This window comes from Lolium perenne, chromosome 1 (genome assembly GCF_019359855.2).
Source record: "Lolium perenne isolate Kyuss_39 chromosome 1, Kyuss_2.0, whole genome shotgun sequence".
In the NCBI taxonomy this organism is placed as follows: domain Eukaryota; kingdom Viridiplantae; phylum Streptophyta; class Magnoliopsida; order Poales; family Poaceae; genus Lolium; species Lolium perenne.
The window spans coordinates 157,634,363-157,658,234 of record NC_067244.2 but is presented as its reverse complement, the minus strand read 5'-3'; the positions used below and the strand labels follow the sequence as shown (position 1 = coordinate 157,658,234).

Genomic DNA, 23,872 nt, shown 5'->3' with positions numbered 1-23,872 from the left:
ACGTAAAAAATGATACACCATCACCAATTTATTGTAGCCATTACTTTCCACGCAAAAAATGATACACCATCACCCATTTCTTGTAGCCATTACTTTCCACGCAAAAAATGATGGACAATCACCGATTTCTTGTAGCCATTACGGTAAAATGATAAACTATCATGAATTACCATTTCTTTTAGGCATTACTTTTCACGGTAAAATGATAATCTATATCACGATGTTCCATTTCCGTCAAGATAGTCCGCATTACTTTTTTGTTGAGATATACTCTCTTCGTCCACAAATAAGTGTACTTTTAGCTTTTGTACTAACTCAAATATATGATGAGATTTTGGTATAATTTGAAACTACATTTCAAAATGAATCTCGGGATACTAAATTAGTGTCATAAATGCTACTACTTTTTCCTATATATGTGGTCAAAGTTTAAAGGGAAGTTTGACTAAACACAAAACCTAGATGACTACCCCCACAACGGTCACCTCCTCCTTAATTTATTGTGTAAACCCCTACAACGGTCATCTCTCCCTTATAAACACCCACAACGGCCATCCCTTGTGTCAATAGGTTCTGCCTCTCTCTTCTTCGTTCACATATACTTGATCCATTGCCATGGCTTCCACATCTCGGACGCGGACCGGAAGGGGAAGGGGAAGGGGCGGCCGGGGTGGTGGATCATCATCATTGCCACCACCACCGTCAACACTGCCATTGATCATAGAGGAGTTCTTCATCATCGTCTATGAAGACCCTTTGGTCAAGAAGGTACGTCCGCGTTCCCACATATATGATGCATGTGATTAATTATGGGCATGTTCTCAAAAACCTTTAATTTCAAACGGATCGGCGCTCAATCTCTTTGCAGGCACTCCCAAAAAAGTTTGCGGACTATCTTGACGGCCAGGAGCCAGCTAAGGTGTATCTGCGAGCAGCTGACTGTGGTCCTCGTCTCTGAACCGTGGAGGTCCTATTTGACGGTCAAGGCCGGATGTACCTCGACAAGGGCTGGGAGAATTTCGCCATCGCACACGGTGTGGATTTCGGCTGCTTCGTACACTTCAAATATGAAGGCGATGATGTGCTCACAGTGAAGGTGTTCGACGGAACAATGTGCAGGAAGTACTACTACTCGGACGACGAAGATACTGATGATGAAAGCGACGACGACGTGAAGTCATGCATCCATCCCCTTTAGATAAGGGAATTATGACCAAGAATATATATGTAGCTTCATATGCATCCATTTAGAGATCTAGCTATTTTCCTATATATTATGCATTTAAAAAATTATATCGCAATTTCCACCATGATTCGAGCACCACAGCCTCCAAACGATGCCGATATCGGCATGGTCAGAATGGCTATGCTCGCCGCCACTGCTAGGTCACCGTCGGGAAGCACCATATTTATCATAAGATTCACTTTAGATTAAGCTGCGAAAATAGTCACCTGCCATTGGCTGAGGCGGCCCCACAGAGCGGCTCTATATGATATTCTCTAAATAAATAGATGACCCCAGCGGTCATTGGCTACGGAGGCCTCACAGAGCGGGAATATATGATTTTCTCTAAATAAATAGAAGACCCCACTGGTCATTGCCTGCGGCAGCCCCACAGAGCGGTAATATATGTCTTTTCCTGAAAAATAGACGACCCCACTGGTCATTGGCTGCGGCAGCCACACAGAGCGGTTATATATGTATTTTCTTGAAAAATAGATGACCCCACTGGTCATTGGCTGCGGCAGCCCTATAGAGCGGTCCCATTTGTCATTGGCAGCACCGCGTATACAATCAGGAAATAAAACGGCCCACACGTCAGTGACAAATGGATGGCTACCCGTCAGCACGAGACGGTCAGAGAGGAACTGCCCTCTGTGCAGCCCCAGCTCGATCTGTGCAGCCCCACCCGTCAGATTAACGGTAACGGTAAGGCCTCTGACCTGACGGCAACCCTCCCGTCCGAGTTTCAAACTAGAGGGAGGAGAAAACCGAGGAAAAGTTAAGAGGCTGGGGAAAACTGAGCACAACTAAGGAACCAGGGGCACGAAAATAGAAATCCCAAAGGAAATCTTGGGCTGGGGGCGGTGTCCCCCCTCCCCGGCGCTGAACCAACCAAAACCAAACCCTAGCAAAATAACTACCTGAATAATTACAAATATGGTGACTACCATCACATGCAAGCGGGGACTAAGAATTTCGATGGGTATAACTTGAATTGAGCATAAATTGTGCAGAGAACAAGGCTTATGGTGGTCGATGTTGTGCCATGCATCGTGTCAGGAAGATTAGTACCATAAAATCTTTTTAAAACCGATGGAGCCAAGAAAGAATTGACGGAGCGGTCCCGAAGGAGGCCTTCTCCTCCTTGTTTGAGAACTGCAGCGTTGAAAACATCATCACCACAACCTCAGATCATTATGATATACTCGTATCTCTGCTTCCTTGCTCACCTCACCAGTGTTCACCGCCGGTGCATCAGGGTTTTAATTACGAGCTTATGTGGCGTCGGGCCGAAGATTATGTTGGAGTGGTTGAAGCATCCTGGAACACGAACATGCTGGGCCGAATGCTATGCAGGCTACTTGGGCCAATCTGAACCAGATGGCCGGATCTCTGGCCGGATATTGGACGTTTGGAGCGAGCTCTCCGTCTACTCAGAGGTACCCTAGTTTCTGATGCTGGGATTGTCGAGGAAAAACATGTGGAGCGGAAGCTGTGCGAGTTGTTTGAGCGTGAGGCGCATCAATGATCTCGTGTGGAATGGCTTCACGAAGGTGACTGAAATACGGCTTTCTTTAATTCAAAAGCATCAGCTCGGAGACGTAAGAACCGTATCATAGAGTTAGTGAAGGAAGATGGCTCAGTCTTTTCTGACCAAGCCGGAATCAAGGGGATGGTCCAACAATTCTATGAGGATCTTTTTAGCTCGGAACCCATGGAGACTATGGACACGGTTCCGGCTAAGTTCGACGATCATATGAATGCTAGCTTGTGTAAACCTTATTCTAATGAGGAAATTAGAACAGTTCTCTTCCAGATGGGACCCACTAAGGTCCCTGGCCCTGATAGCTTCCTGGCTATGTTCTATCAGGTGCATTGGGATCTTGTTCAGACTGATGTGTGTGACGCTCTTCGGAGTTTCTTGGGAGGGGATGATATACCGGAGGGCTTTTATGACTCGGTGATCATGCTTAATCCCAAGGTCACTAATCCAGAACACTTGTCTGAATTTCGACCGATAGGTATGTGTAATGTTTCCAAGGTTTTTGCAAACATGTTGAATGTCTTGCTACCAAATATTGTGTCAGAATACCAGAGTGCCTTTGTTTTGGGACGGCTTACTATATAGTGCTCTCATTGCCTATGAGTGCTTGCACACAGTCAGATCTCAGAAGAGCAACATGTCGTTCTTTGCCCTCAAAGTGGATACGATGAAGGCATATGACCGTATTGAATGGGAGTAACTTCATGGTTGTCTAACTAAGATGGGATTTGATGCTAGCTGGGTGGCCTTAGTGATGAGGTGTGTCAGCTAGGTACGCGGTTAAGGTGAATGGAGCTCTCGCACCACCAGTGGTACGTACACGGGGTATTCGACAATGAGATCCTGTTAGCCCATATTTGTTTCTCTTGAGCACGAAAGGATTATCTTGTTTACTGCAGAAGAAGGAGCGTCTTGATGAGCTACAAGGTTTACGCAATGCATGGAAGGCCCCCTCTATATCACACTTACTCTTCGCAGATGACAATATCTTCTTTACACAGAGTGATAGCCAGAGTGTTGAAACACTGAAAGGGGTTTTGTACACCTATTGTGGGGCTTCTGGTCAGAAGGCTAATCTATGGAAATCCTCAGTTTTCTTTGGTAACAAGTGAAAAGAGAGTATCAAGCAGTTGGTGAAGGATAAGTTGGATATGTCCAACAAGGTGTTTGGTGATTGTTATCTAGGCATGCCAACAAACATTGTTAGGGCTGCCACAACCTCTTTTAATTTTCTTGCTGAAAGAGTGTGAAAGTGTGTCAGTAGTGTGTCTAGACGTCCTTTGTCGCGGGCTAGCAAGGAGGTGTGGCTAAAAGCAGTGGCTCAAGCAATTATGAGCCATGTGATGAGATGCTTCCTTGTCCTTGTATCGATTTGTCACAAGTTGAAGTCCAATATTGCGGATCATTGGTGGGGCTTTGCAGATTGGGGTATGAAAATGCATTGGAAGTCCTGGGAGTGGCTCTCCTTACCGAAATCGGTTGGTGGCCTGGATTTTAGAGATTTTGTCTCTTTAGCCAAGCAATGTTTGGTAAGCAGTGTTGGAGGCTTGGTACTGAGCCTTCGTCTTTTTGTGAATGGGTTCTCAAGGGCCGCTATTTTCCTGATGTGGAGTTCTTGTCTACGGCTGAATCCCGATCGGCTTCGTTTAGCTGGCAATCCATCCCGTTTGGTCGTGATCTGTTACTGCGAGGAATCAGGTGGGGTGTCGGTAATGAGGAGAGCATTATTATCATCAAGGATCCTTGGATCCCAGGCTTCCCTGTTGGCTCCTTCAAGCTTTGTCATCGATCCCGAGCAGTGCCAAGGTGCGTTATCTTATGTCTGACGAGGGCACGAGTTGGGAAGAGGACACGGTCGAGGCTTTCTTCCACGAAGACTTGGCCGAGGTTATCCTCCAAATCCCGATCAGCCGATGTTGGGGTGCCGACTTTGTCTCTTGGCCACATGACAAGTTTGTGCAATATATTGTTTGTTCTGCATATAACATGGCACGCACTTCCGCATTCTTCACTCGTCAAGGCAATGTGGGTCATGGTGTTGGTTCTAAACAAGGGGTAGAGGACCAGAATGGAAGGCTCTTTGGTCTGTCCAAGCCCCTGGAACGATGAAGGTTGTACTGTGGCGTTTGATTTAGGATTGTGTGCCTAAAGGCGACCAGCTACAACGCCGCCATATTCTGGCCGATGACTATTGCATCTTTTGTGGACAATCCGAGAGAGTGGAGCACCTATTTCTTCTATGCCCCTACGCTCGTGCAGTTTGGGATCATGTGAAGGAACAGTTCCCTCCCCAGCTCCACCGAAAGGATTTGGTCAATGCCAAGCAGTGGGTGTCTGAGTTCCTGAAGCGCAAGTCTCACTTAAGCGCTACGGTACGGCATATCTGGCAGACCCGAAATGATATCAGGAACAATGAGTCACAACCGCACCACTCAAGGGCTAGTTCTCGGATTCTGGCGTATGTAGAGATGATTCTCGATCACATGTTCAAAGCTCCCAAGATCGGCAATGGTTCTCAAACCTCGCCGGTGCCATGGTGGAACCCTCCTCCTCGGGGCATTGTTTGCATCAACGTTGATGCTACGCTCTTCCCTGATGAAGCGACACATGGGTTGGGTGCCATCCTTCATGATCATAACAGTCAGCTCATACTATGCGCCCGTGAGAGACTGAACTACTTCCCTGCTCCGGAGCTCGCTGAAGCCCGTGTGGTTCGTCGTGCCCTAACGGCGGCGAAGGATCACGGTGCCCATAAGGCTATGCTAATCTCGCATTGCATGTCCTTGACTCAGCGAATTCATTCCTAGGTGACGGATCGCTCTGCCTTGGGTGCTATGATAGGAGATATCAAGTTTCTAGCACTGGACTTCGAGTCATATGCATTTAGCTTTCCTAGTCGTAAAACGAATGTGGTAGCTCATATTTTGGCGTGCTGCGTTGAGTCCCTGTTTTGTAATATTTCTGTTGGTGTTGCTCCGGAGCACTTTGTAATGATGTTATTTGATAGATGCAGACCACATTCTCTCAAAGAAAAACAATGTAGTAAAAGATTTTTAAAAAGACGTGGATATAGTAAACCGCTTGTGTTGGGGACAGCACGCGGCGCTCGATCGCTTGCCGCTCTTTTATCGGCTGTTCTTTTGCATTTGAAGGAAAAGCATCAGCGCCGCGAGCCTGCGACCTCGGAGGCGTGCGTGCCGATAGGAGGTGATGAAAAGTGGACAGGCGTGACCAGCACCGATCCTCGCGTTTAGTCATTGCGCACGCTGGGAATCCGTCGCAGGCGCTGCACCAACCGAAACCAAACCGAGGCAGCACTTTGCCACAGGCCACAGCCCACAGGCAGTGACCAAGCCTTTTCAACTGCGAAAAAGCATATCATCTACCCAGACAAAAGAGAGAGTAGAAAAGGCAGACCCCGACTTTGGGAGGATGAATATCAGTACAGTTGACATTTTCACATGGAGAGGAGATTCTGAGAAATCATGAAAAGTGGCAACATTCCTTGTAACAACAGACTTGGGACATTAAGAAAAGTTGGCTGCACTCAAACAAGGCCAACACTATCGCAGCAGCTGCAAACAGCACAAGTGTAATAAACAAGTAGCAGACATCAGTCAAGATAGAGCTTGACGTGGATGCCATTGTCGATGAGCGACTGCACGACGGCCCTGATCTTTCCCTCGAACCGGTCCCGCTCCCTGGGCGTGTAGGTGCACGCGTACACGTCCGCCTCCTTGGCACGCTCCGCCAGGAACCGCCCCACCGACAGGCACGCCGGCACGTCGGACCGCGACGTCAGCGCTGCCTTCACGTCCTTGGAGTTGGTGCCCGCCACCGCGACCTGCCGGCACGTCGACCGGTGGGTCAAGGAAGCAGACACGAAGCGCTTCGAGATGAACACGTCCAGGGTGAAGGGCTCCATGTGCGCGATCGTCCGCTGCTTGAAGGAGATGTGCTTGTGCAGGTTCTTGGACCGCTTCTCCTTCTTGTACGTGTAGGGCCTGCTATTGTCCTCGTCCATGAAGTCCTCCACGCCAAAGAAGCTCCTAGAGGAGCTTAAGACCTGAATGGATTAAGAGGCAAACATAACAATTCAGTAACTGGTACTCCCTCTGCCCCAAAATGTAAGGCGCCTAAGCTTTAGCCAAAAGTCAACATCTTCTAAGTTTGACCAAGTTTATACGAAAAAATACGGATATCTACAATATCAAATGGACATTTTGAGAAACTATACTTTCTCGCGAATCTATTGATATTGATTTGGCATTGTGAATGTTTATATTTTTATGTATAAATTTGGAGTACTACTGAAGATCAACTAACTGAATTGTCCATTGAATTCAGCGCAACTAAGTGCTGAAACAGAATTCGGATGCCATTGTAATGTCAGAACTGATCTGGAAGTCTGGATTCTGGAATGAACCGTGTATGTGTAACCATGACTTGCATATGATTGTAAGATGACTCGAGATGTTTAACTTGAGTAGCCAGAGATGCAGGATCAGATTGTAATGCATCGTAGGTGAGGTTTCATGTAAATGAGCTAAATGCTTGCTCTAAAAAAAGATGGGCAACTGAAATGTTCAACTAATTTACAGGGTTGTAAATGTGCCAAGACCTATACATGTCTGTATTTGATTGGATAAGTTCAACCAAAGAAGGCAGAAACAATTTCAAGCCTTGAACCCTTGAGGCAGCAACAAACTTCATAAACAGTATTACGTTCCCACATGATTACAGCAAGTTCTATGAATGAACTCCTTCAAGCACTACCAAGTGGATCTGAAATGAAATGTATAACAAACTGACTATATTGTCCACTGCATTCAGTGTAAATAACTGCTGAAAGGGATGGCTGCCACTGTAATCTGAGAAGTGGGAACTGCGCATAGAAAAAGGTAATCTGAGAACTGAATCAGGTTCAGTTGAAATGGATTGTTAAACTTAAAACAATTATTTAACCTGACTATACATCAGACGAGCTGCATATTGTGGTGAGAATGACTGGAGATATTAAACTAGGCTAGCCGGGCTTTAAGCTTTGGGAAATTCAGGATCTGAATCTGAACGAATCTTACGTGGGATATGTCTCAAGTAGATGACTAGTTCAGCTTATTTCTTAACTTCTAATGTGCTGGCTATATACAAGATTGTTTGGCTGATGCAGTGGCCGCTGACAACTCGTAGCCTGCAGACAGTATCACATATTTTAATATGTAGATATGCAGTCACTTCAAACATTGCATCCTAGAATTCAGCGCCGCATTGCCAATTCGCCAGTATTATTACAGCACTCTATACTGAAGAATGAATTCCTTCTAGGAATAACGGGGGGTGGCACGCTAAATTCGGTATGACAGGCATTTCTGTGTTCCCACAGCCCAAATTAAAGATAAAACCAACTAATTCTCATCAGCATGCCCCAAGTTGTTAAAATTAGATCACTGTGACAACATAGATGTTTCAAGGGTCAAATGTGATTATCAGCAGATAACAGACAGAGAGTCAAAATGTGGTTCATTACCTGCCCGCTGTGAAATCGACTTGAACAAGCATATAGTGCCTCAGCTGGATGACGCCCTTCCTGTAGGGCATGTGCCCCCCTCCTCCACGACTGGCTCAAGACGTTCTTCAGCATCTTTATCTCAAACACCCTCAGTGCTCATAAAAAGCTGAGCACGGATTACGTGTAGCCTAACTTCTAGGTCACTGCGCAAGAAAGGAAGTTCTTTCAGAGATCCAGCTGAGTTGCCTCAGAAATTTAATTGCCAAGGTCCCTTCGCTATGGCAGTCCAACATAACAAGGCACACATTTACATTTCCAGAACTAGCTACTCATTAGACAACCAGGGGTGGAACAAAACTGGGGATACTAGTGCTTTGAACCGCAATGATTTACAAACTTAAAGCATTACTTTCTGTAAGATGGCCTGCAGCCATTACTTGGGTGAGTATTACTACTGCGTTGAATCTCCTAGTGCATAAACTAGGGTTATTCTACAGAGCCCGCGACGCGAGGGGGAAGAGGAGGAGGGCCGGAGGCGCGAAGGGAGAGAGTACCTGTGGGCCGTCGCTGGTGGCGGCGCGGAGGAGAAGCTGCGCGGCACGGCACGGCCGTCCGTCGTCGGCCTCGGGGTGGAGCGGCGTAGTGCGGCAGCCGGCAGGGAGTTCAGGGAGAGAGAGAGAGGAGGCGCCGCTGCATCTGTTGTCCTCGTTCGTGTGTTTTGTTAGCAGGCTGTATGGGCCTGGATCCGCTTACGGTTGGGCCTTGACGGGCCCGTGATCCGTCACAGCTACGGAAAGGAAAACTGTCTGATGGGCCGCATGCGTGCGTGCGTTCAAAACCTGTCAAGGCACCCAGGCAGAGCACTCCGTGCATCGGGCGCCGCCGGCCGGCGTCTCCCCTCCATCTCCCGCGCCGACGCGCCGTGCGCCGCCGGCCTCGCGCGAGGAGACCGGCCGAGGATTCATCCGCGAGGCACCAGCACTTCCGCGTAAGTATCCGCATGCACTAGAAGATTACGGTTCTTACTCGGATCGATTCTCCATTTCCATTCTTGAATGAAAATTCTCACCCTCGAAAAAAAAAAATGAAAATTCTCCATTTTTCTCTCGCACCGCACGTCCACTGCCGCGACTCGTACGACGGCGATGCTGCAATTCCTCTGATTAGATCGCAAGACACGGACACCAGTGAGCCCCGTACGTGCATCATACAGTATATCATCGATCGCTAGCTGAACCCCAATGATCAACTTTTTTTTTCGAATAAACCCCCAATGATCAATGAACGCCTGAACGCCCTGCTCGCCATGTAATCCAATCCGACCCCAATTGGTACTAGAAATCAATCAATGCGTTCGTCGCCCTCGCCCACTTCACTTCACTTCACTGTGCCACTCGATCGCACGTACGTGCGTGCCCTGTGTAGCCACGACCTGACGACGCTGCCTGGCGATAGACCATTACTCCTTCCCCTTCGCCGCTCACATGGCCGGCCGGCCGGCCCTCCTTCCACTACCAAGCTCTCCATTCCTTCGTACTACAAGCAGTTGGTCTCGCTCGGCTGGTGAGGTCCTGGCGGCAGTACCATCACGCAGATGTGATTATCAAGCCCGGGGTGTCGTAACCCGGTTCGGCAGGTTCGCTTGTCGACGAGCTAGGAGGAGAGACAAGTCCCGCAAAGTTTACCGCTGCGCTGCCGCTAGTACAGAGGGCGTTAACGCCCGCATTCATGCCGGCGCCTGCCGACCTCGTGACATGCTGCGTGCATGAGCCGGTGGGTAGCTCAGGTCAATGCCGTGTCTGTGTGGAAGAGAGCTCATACTGCCGCTACTCGGCTACTGTAGCCTGGAATCACATATCTTGTAGCGTAGGCTAACTGAAGGTCACGCACCTCGTAGCTTCTCTTCTACTGCGCCGTGCTTAATCGTTGGTGTATGCTGTAGCCGTGGTAGTATTTCTCTGACTCGCAGCACCACCTTTTAGGAACCCGTAAACCCCGCCGGAACCAAACTTTTCCGGCGGATTTACGGGTTCGGGCCGAATGTGTCGCAGATCAGTGACCGAAAAGATGGGCCGGCCCGTAAAATAAGTTCAGGGGCCCGAACAAATATCCGAACGGCCCCTATTAAAAGGGTTCGCGGAGGGGAGTTCGGGTCGCAAACCCTACTCCCCTCCGCCGTTCCTCTCCCTCCGCCGCCGCCAAGCACCATCTCCGGCGAGCAATCCAGCGAGAGCCCGAGCAGCAATCCGACCGACGGTGGGCGATGGCGTCTGAGGAGGCTCCGCGGGCCGTGGCGCCGGATTGGGCGGCGGCGGCGACTGCCGCCGCGTCCGCCGTCTTCCACACCGACGCGGAGCGGCGCAAATGGAACCGGCCGGAGGCGCGCGCAAGCGCAGCGCCCGCCGGTGGACGAACCGGGGCTCACGCCCCGAGAAGCTTCGCCGGTGCGGCAACGCCGATGAGGGCTCCTCGTCCGAGCCGGTCAAGCCGCGCACCGCGGCTCCCCGTCGCGCGGACAGCCGGCAGCGACGACGACCTCGTCCCCGCGCGGTCGCCCACCTTCTCCGCCGGGGACTATGTCTACGGCAGCGACGAGGAGGACGCCGTCCTCGCGCAGACCAAGGCCATCAGCGCGGCGGAGGCTCGCCAGCGTTTCCGTCGGGAGGAGGCGGAAGCCGTCCGCCTCGTCCGTGAATACGAGGCGGCCCGCCAGGAGGCCCGCGTCAAGCTCGAAATAGTCGAGCTTGACGCCGACGACGCGTGAAGCTCATCCTCGACAGCGTCGGCACCATCTGCCGCCGACACGCTGCGCCACCACCGGCACCGCCACGCGCGTAGGCCACTTTATAGGCCGCATTTTGCTTAGCTTAAGTAGCGCTCGCCGGTGTACCAGTACTATAGGTTTAATTTTACGAACAATGTATGTTTTGATGCTCAATCCGAGCATCAATTTGATGTCGAACTATGATCATCGCCGAATTTACCCGCGCCCTTTCAAATTCTGCTTTTCAGTTCCAGTTTTACAGTTTCTAATCTGCGCCACTGCCAAATTCGCACGAACTATCGTTTTCGGAAGACTGAAAACCACTTTTTCGATTTGCACTTTTTCGGACTTAGAGATGCTCTAAATTAGGAGCAATGGCACTCGGTCAGACCAGTAAAAAGTTGGAGCCAGCGGCTACGACATTTGCAACTCTCAACTGTTTCATGTAAGAAACGTCGTATGCAGAGCAGCAGAGGGAATTCTTATAACAGGAAAAAAAGAAAGGAAAACTGAGAGAAAGAGACGATCCATGGCGTCACTGGCCGATTGGCGTGGCATGGCATGGCGAGCTCTAGCTCGAGCCATTTACTCCGCTGCTGCTGCCGGAGTGCGTCAGTGCATTAACGCGCCTCACCAACTCGTTCGCTTCCGCGCGCGCATTAACTCCCCCTCTTCTCTTCTCTTCCCCTCGCCATCCCGTCTCCACTCTCCACTCTCCCTGTCGCTCTCCCGCTCCGATCCGACGTCCCCCGTCTTCCTCTGCAACTGTGCAGCGTACCAACGTCGCTGCCGCCGCACCAGCGTTTTACTACCGTCGTATTAAACCGGCCGTCGACCTCGCAGTCGCAGCAGGGAGTGGGCGCGCTGTGCTCGGATGCTCTTTGCCCCCCACGCCACGATAATCAATCCGGAACCCTGCTCTGCTCTGCTCATATAATGCTCATGCCGCCGCGTTCTCGACTGTTGCATGTAGCTAGGTAGGTGGCGGGCATGACAGAAGTCCGAGGGAAGATGATGGACCGGGGTGCAGAGGCGGTGACCGGAGGGCAAGAGCAGTGCAAGGCTGACGGCGCCACGAGCGGCGAGGCTCCTGAGGCGGCGCCGGCGCCCAAGACCGCCGGCGCACCGGCCTTGCCGCACCACCGGCGATCCAAGAGGTCTCTCCCGCGTATGGCCTCTTTTTTCTCCGTCTTAGTCTTTCTTTTATTAAGCCTGCTTCCTTTTTCCCTGTTTGTGCGCAGTGCTTCTTCTGGCAGGAATCTGGAGACGTGCGACCATGGCGGCGCCGCGGCGCATGGCGTCGTGGAGCAACGCTTCCACCGACCACCACAGGTGCTGCCTTCGTGGCTGGACATTACGATCAATTCTTCCGCGGCTTGCTGATCGATAAATTCTATGGCAGCAGAACCCGCCGGACCCGAGGAAGCCCTCTCGCGCGACGGAAGGCTCTCCGGTTCACCGCGGGATGCCGAGGGATCACCGGCCGAGCGCCTCGTCGCCGAACCACCGCATGTCGCTCGAGAACGACGTGAGGATGAGAAAACAGCATTGCCCACTGTTGATTGAGTCCTTCTTTCTCTACGTCTGAGTAACTGGTGTTCTGAATTATTGCTGGATTGCTGCAGGTTTCTCAGTTGCAGCTGCATTTGCACCAGGAGAGGTCCATCCGGATCATGCTCGACCGGGCGATCGGCCGGGCGTCCAGCACTCTGTCCCCTGGCCATAGGCACTTCCCAGCTCAGGTACCATTCGTGTCCCAGACTCCCACTGCACAGCAACAGCATAAACCTTCAAATCTTCATTTGAACTTTCTCCCATCAAAAATAAAATCAACTTGCAATCAGGCTAGTGCAATTTTTGTGGTAAAAAAAGTGGTGCAGTTGGCCAGTTGCCAGATCATGATAACACACAAGAGAAAGTGTCACTTCGTCAGTTTTACGTTTTACTGAAAAAAGTAGTGCAGTTGCCAGATTAAGATAGCAGTAGCACAAGGGAAAGTGTCACCTCGTCCATTTTCCAGCTTCCAAGTAGTACAATTCCAATTGCATGCTGAAGAGTGTGATTCTTGCTCCTACCCCTACAGACAAAGGAGCTGATAGCAGAAATTGAATTGCTCGAAGAGGAAATCGCGAACCGCGAGCAGCACGTTCTCACCCTCTACAGAAGTATATTCGATCAGTGCGTGTCCGGACCATCGTCGGGGCAGAGTTCTGGCATTTCTTCCCCGGCTCACGCGAAGAGCGTTAGTTCGAGGACAAGGCGGCGGCAGTCGAGCATAATATCAAGTGCATTTTGCTCATCTAAGAAGCTCCCCCTCCAACCTTTTCATATTATGACAACGGTATCAGAGTCTGGGAGAACGAAGAACATGCTCAAGACCAAGATCAGGCATGAGTCATTCTCGAGCGAGACTTTGGACATTCGTCCTGCATCCCTTGCATCAGACCCAAGGAAGGTAAAACATACAAAAACACAAACAGTCTCTTGAAACATTTAATTTAATTTACCTGAATCATTGTAGGCGTATGTAATTTGTATCATTGTAGAAGATTAGAGTACATTCTACCTGCAGATTTTTTTAGACAGTCATTTGTTTGCCCCTTTTTATGTTAGGAATAGGATGCACATTTCCTGCATTGTGTTACTTTCAGGAGCATATGCATTTTTGTCTCAGTTTTGTACTTCTAAACATACTAATTTTAAATCAGGACATGCTATTAGCAGTGTTGAACTTTAAAGCAGAAAATGCACATGTTGGACTTATTTTAACTATTGTTCTCCTTTTGTTTTTCCTTTTCTTCTTTACAAATAGCTACCTTATTCAGGAAGTAGTTCTCTGGCACGTACTCTGAAAGATCATCTCTACCAATGTCCAAGCAAGATATCTGAAGAAATGGTTAGATGCATGGCCTCCATATACTGTCTTCTGCGCGCTGAGTCACAAGAAAAGGCTGAAAGGGCCCGCTCCCCCTTCTTGTCAAGATCATCAACAAGTGTCATTCTTCCTCGGAGGGGTAACGGAGAGGAAACTAACGCATCAAATAACAAAAGCATTGTGGAAGTATGTTCAATATCAGTCGAAAAGAATCAGATGCCAGATGTCTCCGTTGCAATTACCCACTACAGGTTTGTTGGGAAGAAGTGATGATCATTGTACATTGTAATTGAAATGTAATTCATGCTTCTGAATAGTTGCATAACACATTTCATGATGTTGTTTGAGCTTAGGTTGCTTGTGGAGCAGCTTGAAAGGGTTGATCTAAGTATGTCAGGAACAAGTATCAAACTGGCCTTCTGGATCAATGTGTACAATTCTCTTGTCATGCATGTAAGTGCCAGAAACTCAATATTAGTTTTTTTTTTTGGAGCAACCGGCAGGAGCTCTGCCTTTTCATTAAGGAGAGGGAAATTTGGCCAGTTTATAAGGGAAACTGGCCGAAAACCGATACAAACACAACACCGTGTCCACTTTATAAGGAAAACCAGACAAGAGAAAACCACACACGGCACAGTTTTTCTGGGAAAACCGGCGAAAACCCGCACACCTGGCCACACGACCTGGATAAACCAGGTCTGGAGCGCCGCCGAATGGCACTAGCACGACGGCAACAGCGAGCGCCGCGACTGCCCGGTCCACGTCCCTGGAAAGGAAGTCAGAGCCGAAAGAGACGGCTAGGCCTTTCAAGCTTCGAGGGGTGAGGCAGGCCGCAAAGCAAGCCAGCGGCACTCGCGCACCGACGGAACACGAAAACGTCAACCCAAGCAGCAGTCAGGCATTGCCGGAGGTGGCTCCCAAACATTCCAAAAAATGACGCCTCCAAGGAGGTCACGACGTCCAGAGACGCCGCCGTCATTCAATGCTGCTCAGCAGGATTTGGGTTTTCACCCCGGAATGATAGGCGGAGGTGTGTGAGGACTCCACGGCCAACGCCTCCAAGGAGGAGAACGGCGCCCTCGAGCGTCGTCGTTGCCGGCACCGACCGAGTCGGGCAAGACTTTCGTCCGGAGACCTACAACACCGCCACTGTCAAACACAGCCCAAACCCCGGACGAGCACAAACCACCGCAACAGGGGCGCCGCCCACGCCACGGAGACATGCCCTGCCGCCCACACAGCCAGGGCATATCATCAACACGCCTTGTTCCCGGAGCCGCCGCTCCGGCCTCCACGCACGGTAGGCCAGCTCCTCATGCCAACTTACCGCCGTCCCCGGGGCGTTGCGGAACCAACGCCCGGTCCACCAAACGCCGCGCCGCCGTCTATGCGCCATGGCTCACCTCTGTCATGGGCTTGCAGGTGCCAACAATGGCAGCCTGCCACACGCAGTGGCCCACCACGGCCACCGGGACACCGACGAAGCTGGGAGCAGCCTCCACGCGACCGTCGCGCCGAGACACCCCAAGATCCGCCGTCCTCCGCGCAACCTCCGTGCCGAGGCAAAGCCGGCCGCCCCAACCCCTCCACCACCGCGTCCCCGGGGCCGCCGCCCCGGCGTGCCAGCGCCGGCGAGCACCAGCTCCGAGCAGGCCCAGATCGGGCCCTCCCAGGCCCAGTTCCAGCCCCTGCCCGCCAACGAAGCACCTCGCCGCCGCCCATGCCGCACGTCGCCGCGCCGGCCACCTCCCACGCCAGTGCAAGGCCCAGATCGAGCCCTCCAAGCCCAGATCTGGCCCGCACGGAAGAGCTGGAGCACCCGCCGACGTCGCTCTGGCCGTGGCACTGCCCGCACAGCCACCACGGCCGCCGAACCTGCCGAAGATGTCCGGGGCCGCCGCCCGGCGCCGTGCTCCGCCGTCAGCAGCCCGCCGTCCAGGGCGTCGCGCCGCTCCAGCCGGAGACCCCCGCGCACGAGGGAGGAGGGCCCGCCGCCGCCGGCTACCAGACGGGCTTTGCCCGCTGGCTGCGCCTGGCGGCGACGAGGGGAGCAGACGGAGGAGGTAGACGGCTCGGGGGCTGAGCTTGGTCGCCCGTGTCGCCTCCCTGGGAGCGACGCGGACGAGGGGAGCGACTCTGCCACCTCTCAATATTAGTTTTTCGTTTTCATCAATTTTATCATGTTTATGATTATGCTGGTGTCGTTTCAACCCACGTGTAATTCATTTGCAGGCATATCTAGCATACGGAATACCAAACAGTTCTCTGAAAAGAATGGCTATATTTCACAAGGTGAAAAGGATACTTGCGCTTTACTTACAGTTCCCCTGGAATTTTGGAGCATATAATTCTGTCACTAACAAATAGCTCACCATATTGCAGGCAGCCTACAATGTTGGTGGACATTCTGTGACCGCAAATTCCATCGAACACTCCTTGCTGTGCTGTAGATCCCCAAGAATTGGTCGTGTACGTTTGAACTCTAATATCATGTCGATGTCTGAATTTATATTTAGACAATACATGTAAAATCGACGGCTTCAGATAAAGATTCATTTTATCTAATTCTACATTTAGAAATCATTTCTAGGAAATAAACTGTTTATGCCTGATGAAGAACTCTATACTTTCTGAATCAAGGCCCTAAATTCAGTTTGGTCAACTGTTTATCAATTCACTGAAACAAACCTAAGAGCATCGAATACATAGCACACTGAATTTTGATGAAGTGTGGTTTGAACTTATCCTATTTTACCTGCAGTGGTTCGAGTCCATTCTGTCGACGGCGATGCGGAAAAGATGTTCCGACGAGAAGCAGCTGGTCCAGCTGAAGTTCGGCCTGCCGGACTGCCAGCCTCTGGTCCTGTTCGCATTGTGCACGGGCGCCTCCTCCGACCCCATGGTATGCACACTTGCCACCACCATACTCCCTTCCTGATCTCCAATCCTTTACTCATCTGACTACGATCCATGGACGTTACAGCTGAAGGTGTACACCGCGAAGAACGTGGCGGACGAGCTGGAGCGAGCGAAGCGGGAGTTCCTGCAGGCCGGCGTTGTGGTGCGGAAGTCGAGGAAGGTGTTCCTGCCGCGCCTCGTGGAGCGGTACGCCAAGGAGGCCGGCCTCCCCGTCGGCGACGGCGTCCTCGCGTGGGCGCGCGACAACGTGGACGGTCGGGCCGCGCAGGACGCCATCCAGCGGTGCGCCGCCGGCGGCGGCGGCGGCGGCCGGCGCAGGGCGTCGCAGGCCTTCGAGTGGGTCCCGTACAACGCCAGGTTCCGCTACGCCTTCGCCAGGAGCATGGTCGACAAGCAAGCCGCCGCGGGGATATTTGCCTAGATTTGTTCTCGCCATCGTAGGCTCGTAGCTTCAGTCGACTGTCTAGTATATATGGTTTTGTGATTGAGAGAGACGATGATCTGAAACTAGCAATGAAGCTCGGATGAGATTTGCTAGGACTGCATTCAGGATACTGACTTTCGCGCAGCGGTTTCGAAGAGAGATCGATAAGACGATAAGTGGCTGATTTAGCTCAGCTGTTCACCTTCCTGACTCCATGATGTTGTGGAGCCTTGCACCGTAGGAGCGATCAAAGTTCAAAACCCCTTTTGGAACTCTAGAATTTCCTCGTAATCCTGTAGAATTTGAACTGCTTTGCGTGAGAACCATGTGTTCCGATCCCTGCTCTTCTTTTGTTCTGAGTCCCAATCAATCGATTCAGTGAACGAGACGATAGCGACGTAATACTCTGAACCATGTAGAAGGGTGAAAAGCAGATGCAGTTCGTCTCCTCCGCACCCGTGCCATGCCAGCACGCGCGTATGGGTTGTGACCGAGGGGGAGAGGGACGATTCGGTTAGAGCATCTTCACCGGCAGCCTCAAATAGTCCCCGGCAGGGGTGTCGGCAGGCAGTGTATCCTCTATTTGGGGATGTTGTTTCCACACCGATGCCTCCTAAAAGGCGGTCCTCAAATCTTTTTTTTACAATATTTTGAAACAACATATCAATCACATTTTATTCAAACGATCACACAAATAGAATTAAATTATTCATACAATCAATCAAACAAAGAGAATTAAATTATTCATACAATCAATCAAATAAATAGTAGTTGCCGCCGAACAGTCTGAGCGTTCTGCTCCTCCGTGAACAGCTGCACCATCATCTCGTCGTCGTTGTTCATCGCGGCAATCGGACGAACACCTTACGGACGGGGCGATACTATCGCTGTGGCGGCGAGCTCTGTTCCGGACGAAACAGCGGCCGCCGGTCGAGGGGGTGGCGGCCGTGTCGATGGACGGCGGTTCCTAGACAGTCGGCGGTGTATATTGCAAGCAGGGGCGCGGCAGCGACGGCGACGGTGGTGATCTAGAGGGGTGGAAGTCGGCTCGGGCGTGTGTAGGAGGTGGAAAATCGATGTGTCTGGCTGTCAGGCAGAGCCCACGCTCGTTTTCAGATGTGTCGCGAGGTGCCGACGTGCCCGATTCGCCTTGGCGAAGGGGCCGACACAGCGTTGCCGGCGATTCTATTGGGCTTCAAAATTGATCGATGTTGTTTAGAGCGCAGCGATACGAGCCTATTTTCGCTGCTTGCCCCAAAATGTATTGAGGCCACTATCGAGGGCGGCGGTGGTGAGGCGTCACTCGCAAGAGGGCAAGGCAGGCTGACCCCGCTCGTTCGCACATTTTTGTGTGGCGTGGTTCCGCACTTTACTAGAAAGGCCACTCCCGCTCAACGCCCACCTCCTTTGTAAGACCCGGTCCATGCACCAGACAGGCCACTTGAAGGCCCATTCTTTTCCAGTTTTCACAATGCAAAAAAAAAACATACATATTAAAAGAAGGATACCGTGTCGTTTTATTATACATATGAAAACATTTATTCATGTGTTTCCTAACAGAACATTTTAGTCACGTGTCATCGAATTGCCAAAATCAGTTCTTCAACCACTTGGACCCCGATCGTGATAGCCCTGTCGTGACGATGTAAACTTATGCACTTTTGTCAAAACACTTTTATCAACCATTGATTAGTCATCTTTGAATTGATCCTACAAGAGGTTGATCTGGAAAGTAGACACGTGTTCGAGGTCAACTTCATGTTTTAATAGAATGGAACACGATGAAACTGCCCAAGCGCATTTAGAGGGGGTGCTTGCAAGGTTTTCGAACGTTGGGAACAAACGGCAAACGAAAACACGCAAGTTAGCTGTCGCAATGAATACACGCCCTCCCCAAAACTCAAAATTATGCTTCTGTTTTCATCGCCATAGATTTAATCTGGAGTGATTGTAGTGAACAAAGATGATTTCATTTTACCTCCAAAATTTACATTGTTGTGGTTTCTATGTAAAAGAAAAGCATAATTCTCTAATGCGAAATTCGAAAAACACAAAAAAAAGGCACAAAAGAGAAGGCTTTCACACACTTTTTTGAGGGGAGGACGAAGAGGGATTTCACACATGACCCACACACAATTGACACCTACCGGTCTACCATGCTTAGTGATTTAAATTGTTGTCTATGTTTAAATAAAACATGCCTATACTTGCTGCATATGGACCCATTCTACCTAAGAACCAACTAGTTCCTATTAATAAACTAAATGAACCCAATAGTAAACCCTATAAGCACCTAGCTTCTATTTGTAGTAGTTCTTGTTCTTTATTAAACATGATCTTCAAAAGTTATTCTTTTGAAGTAAATATCAAGCAAATCATAGAAGACAATAGTTCTTACTTGAAATACTTCTTATTTATTATGTAACTTGTTCTTCAAGAGTTATTCTTTTGAAGTACATAATAAATAATTGTCACCATGCACTGTAGAATTTAAAACTGACAACTACATTTTACATATTATTCAACTACAATTCCTTTGTGTGTATGCTTGTTATGATGCATTATATCACTTGTTTATGTTATTCATATCACCAAACCCTAATAAGAACCTTGTTTGAGAACCATTCTAAAAGTGCAACACACCTTAAAGAAATCTTTACAACTCACCAATCTTAAATCATCAAAGTTAGGTTACGCTCGGGGCGATTGCATCTCATACTATGCATCATAACATCTTTGTCAGTTCTTTAAACATTATCCTTACCGGATGATGATGGTATTTCAGAATTTGGAGTTATCACGTATCGAAGCTTTTGCCTGCATAATCTTGTAGTCAAGAAATGCAATTTCATCGCTTGCTCATGTCATTTGATTATTTTTATCAAACTATATGCAAAGTACTATACTTATCACTTCTGCATTGAAAAGCAAAATATTATCTTACAATTATGAATATGACTATGTGGTGGGCAATGGAACCATGGTATGTGTTGATTGGTGGAGGTTCCATTGCAAGGGTACTAATCATCTAGGACTAATCACCAATGCCGTCTAGGAACCATGGTATGTGTTGATTGGTGGATTCTAGCGCCGTACATTTCGTGTTAACCATGAGATCTATAATGGCTCTGGGAAAGTCAGCTATATCTTTTTTCCTTCTGCATATCAATGGCTTTGATAGAGCCTGGCTGGGTGTTGTGATAACACCGCAGTAGGTTGGGAAATCCTTTTAAATCCCAATCCATATGGATGAGAGCGCTCTACCGTCTTTGATGGATTGTCCGTAGCACATTAGGGGTAAAGCCGTATGATCGGGAGAAGTCTATCGGGGATGTGCGGATGGACAAAAGGGTGGGTATGCAGGGTCGCGGAGAAGGCAGTGATTGGCTTGGATCTTATATCTGGCCTCACATCAAGGAAGTGTGGACGGAGACTATAGGCCGGTTGGCAACAAGGATAAGTTCTCTTATGGGAAAAGAAAACGCACCTCTGCAGAGTGTATTGAATTGTGGCTGTCACTCCCTGTTCGGGAAGGGAACTACGAACGCGGCAGGAAAGGAACTCCATGAAGTTCTGGTCAACCTGTGAAGACTGACGGTCATAGTTTTCAGAATAAAATAAACCTTTTGAAGAAATGTTTATGAAAACTTGCATTCGCCTATGACTTTCTGGTCTATAGATGTAGTTAGTGCATGATACACCTATTTCCTATAATGAACTTGTTGAGTACGCTCGTACTCATTCCCTTTCTTTTGAACCCCCTTCTTAGATCAAAGTCACCGAAGGAGAAACTACCGTGGAACTCGAAGACAAAGAGTCAACTGCAACAAGATGGAGAACCAAATCAATGAAGTCAATAAAGTCAACTTCTGCATCAGTTAGAGTGGAAACCTAGACTAGTAATAGAAGGGAATCTTTTCCCTAATCCTAGCACCTAAGTAGCTAGAGTTTTATAGCAAGCCAAGTAGCTCTAGCGCTAGGGTTAGCAATGAGTTAGACTACGGGTCGTTCTTCTGAAGCTTTATTTGAAGTTTTACCTCACTGTAAAGTAGGAGGCTATGTTGATCTTATGTAAACAGTTCGTGTATCTTTCTATAGACATACCTTGGACTCGCATATGTTTCTGTGTTACCACTCTGAGGGATGTAATATGAGTGGAACGATGTTTCACTTGTGTTATGTCAACGACTTGAGTACTACACCCTGCAGTGGTATGCTAGGTCAAAGCAACCGACCTTCCCCACTATCTTCGGTCAACAAACACGCCGGGATGAGGAGGGAGAGGAGTTGGGGTGTGGGGGCTGATCTCAAGAGTGAGGGAGGAGAGAGAAAATGAATGTGGGAAATGAGCTCCATTTTCTTATAGGGCCGAGCGATATTTCACACTTTATTAAAAAGCTCACTCTACTCAACACCCACCTCCTTTGGAAGACTCGGTCCATGCACCAGACAAGTAACTTGAAGGCCCATTGATACGCGTACAGCACGCGGCCGTTGGGAACCCCAAGAGGAAGGTGTGATGCGTACATCGGCAAGTTTTCCCTCAGTAAGAAACCAAGGTTTATCGAACCAGTAGGAGCCAAGAAGCACGTTGAAGGTTGATGGCGGCGGGATATAGTGCGGCGCAACACCAGGGATTCCGGCGCCAACGTGGAACCTGCACAACACAACCAAAGTACTTTGCCCCAACGAAACAGCGAGGTTGTCAATCTCACCGGCTTGCTGTAACAAAGGATTAGATGTATAGTGTGGATGATGATTGTTTGCAGAGAACAGTAAAACAAGTATTGCAGTAGATTGTATTTCAGATGTAAAGAATGGACCGGGGTCCACAGTTCACTAGTGGTGTCTCTCCCATAAGATAATTAGCATGTTGGGTGAACAAATTACAGTTGGGCAATTGACAAATAGAGAGGGCATGACCATGCACATACATGATATGATGAGTATTGTGAGATTTAATTGGGCATTACGACAAAGTACATAGACCGCTATCCAGCATGCATCTATGCCTAAAAAGTCCACCTTCAGGTTATCATCCGAACCCCTTCCAGTATTAAGTTGCAAACAACAGACAATTGCATTAAGTATGGTGCGTAATGTAATCAATAACTACATCCTCGGACATAGCATCAATGTTTTATCCCTAGTGGCAACAGCACATCCATAACCTTAGGGGTTTCTCTCACTCCCCCAGATTCACGGAGACATGAACCCACTATCGAGCATAAATACTCCCTCTTGGAGTTAAGAGTAAAAACTTGGCCAGAGCCTCTACTAATAACGGAGAGCATGCAAGATCATAAACAACACATAGGTATAAATTGATAATCAACATAACATAGTATTCTCTATTCATCGGATCCCAACAAACACAACATATAGCATTACAGATAGATGATCTTGATCATGTTAGGCAGCTCACAAGATCCGACAATGAAGCACATAAGGAGACGACAACCATCTAGCTACTGCTATGGACCCATAGTCCAGGGGTAGACTACTCACTCATCACTCCGGAGGCGACCATGGCGGCGTAGAGTCCTCCGGGAGATGATTCCCCTCTCCGGCAGGGTGCCGGAGGCGATCTCCTGAATCCCCCGAGATGGGATTGGCGGCGGCGGCGTCTCTGGAAGGTTTTCCGTATCGTGGCTCTCTGTACTGGGGGTTTCGCGACGAATACTATATGTAGACGGAAGGGCAGGTCAGGGAGCGTCACGAGGGGCCCAGACGACAGGGCCGCGCGGCCAAGACCTGGGCCGCGCCGCCCTGGTGTCTGGCCACCTCGTGGCCCCACTTCGTCTCCTCTTCGGTCTTCTGGAAGCTTCGTGGTAAAATAGGCCCCTGGGCATTGATTTCGTCCAATTCCGAGAATATTTCCTTACTAGGATTTCTGAAACCAAAAACAGCAGAAAACAGCAACTGGCTCTTCGGCATCTCGTTAATAGGTTAGTTCCAGAAAATGCATAAATATGACATAAAGTATGCATAAAACATGTAGATATCATCAATAATGTGGCATGGAACATAAGAAATTATCGATACGTCGGAGACGTATCAGCATCCCCAAGCTTAGTTTCTGCTCGTCCCGAGCAGGTAAACGATAACAAAGATAATTTCTGGAGTGACATGCCATCATAACCTTGATCATACTATTGTAAGCATATGTAATGAATGCAGCGATCAAAACAATGTAAATGACATGAGTAAACAAATGAATCATATAGCAAAGACCTTTCATGAATAATACTTCAAGACAAGCATCAATAAGTCTTGCATAAGAGTTAACTCATTAAGCAATAATTCAAAGTAAAGGCATTGAAGCAACACAAAGGAAGATGAAGTTTCAGCGGTTGCTTTCAACTTATAACATGTATATCTCATGGATAGTTGTCAATGTAAAGTAATATAACAAGTGCAATATGCAAGTATGTAGGAATCAATGCACAGTTCACACAAGTGTTTGCTTCTTGAGGTAGAGAGAGATAGGTGAACTGACTCAACATAAAAGTAAAAGAATGGCCCTTCGCAGAGGGAAGCATTGATTGCTATATTTGTGCTAGAGCTTTGGTTTTGAAAACAAGAAACAATTTTGTCAACGGTAGTAATAAAG

General features: G+C 49.1%; 2 protein-coding genes across 3 annotated transcripts; one reads left to right on the top strand and one right to left on the bottom strand.

Annotated features, from left to right (window-relative positions):
• Positions 1-6,171: 6,171 nt before the first annotated feature.
• Positions 6,172-8,985, bottom strand: LOC127309503 (uncharacterized). Its single transcript, XM_051340337.1, has 3 exons — positions 8,832-8,985; positions 8,296-8,480; positions 6,172-6,834 (listed from the first exon to the last, which is right to left on the bottom strand). Exons 2-3 carry the CDS (start codon positions 8,407-8,409, stop codon positions 6,382-6,384), a joined length of 567 nt encoding a protein of 188 aa, XP_051196297.1. The 5' UTR covers positions 8,410-8,480; positions 8,832-8,985; the 3' UTR covers positions 6,172-6,381.
• Positions 8,986-11,676: 2,691 nt separating this feature from the next.
• LOC127309482 (uncharacterized) lies at positions 11,677-17,464 on the top strand. Of its 2 annotated transcripts, none has more exons than XM_051340329.2 (11): positions 11,677-12,198; positions 12,283-12,373; positions 12,444-12,569; positions 12,667-12,783; positions 13,125-13,496; positions 13,854-14,167; positions 14,270-14,369; positions 16,149-16,208; positions 16,299-16,385; positions 16,678-16,818; positions 16,900-17,464. In XM_051340329.2, the coding sequence occupies exons 1-11, from the start codon at positions 12,032-12,034 to the stop codon at positions 17,254-17,256; spliced, it is 1,932 nt and encodes a 643-aa protein (XP_051196289.1). In that variant the 5' UTR covers positions 11,677-12,031; the 3' UTR covers positions 17,257-17,464. The 2 variants fall into 2 exon arrangements, with proteins under 2 accessions (XP_051196289.1, XP_051196293.1); XM_051340333.2 differs by having other exon boundaries at positions 11,678-12,198; positions 12,447-12,569.
• Positions 17,465-23,872: the final 6,408 nt, after the last annotated feature.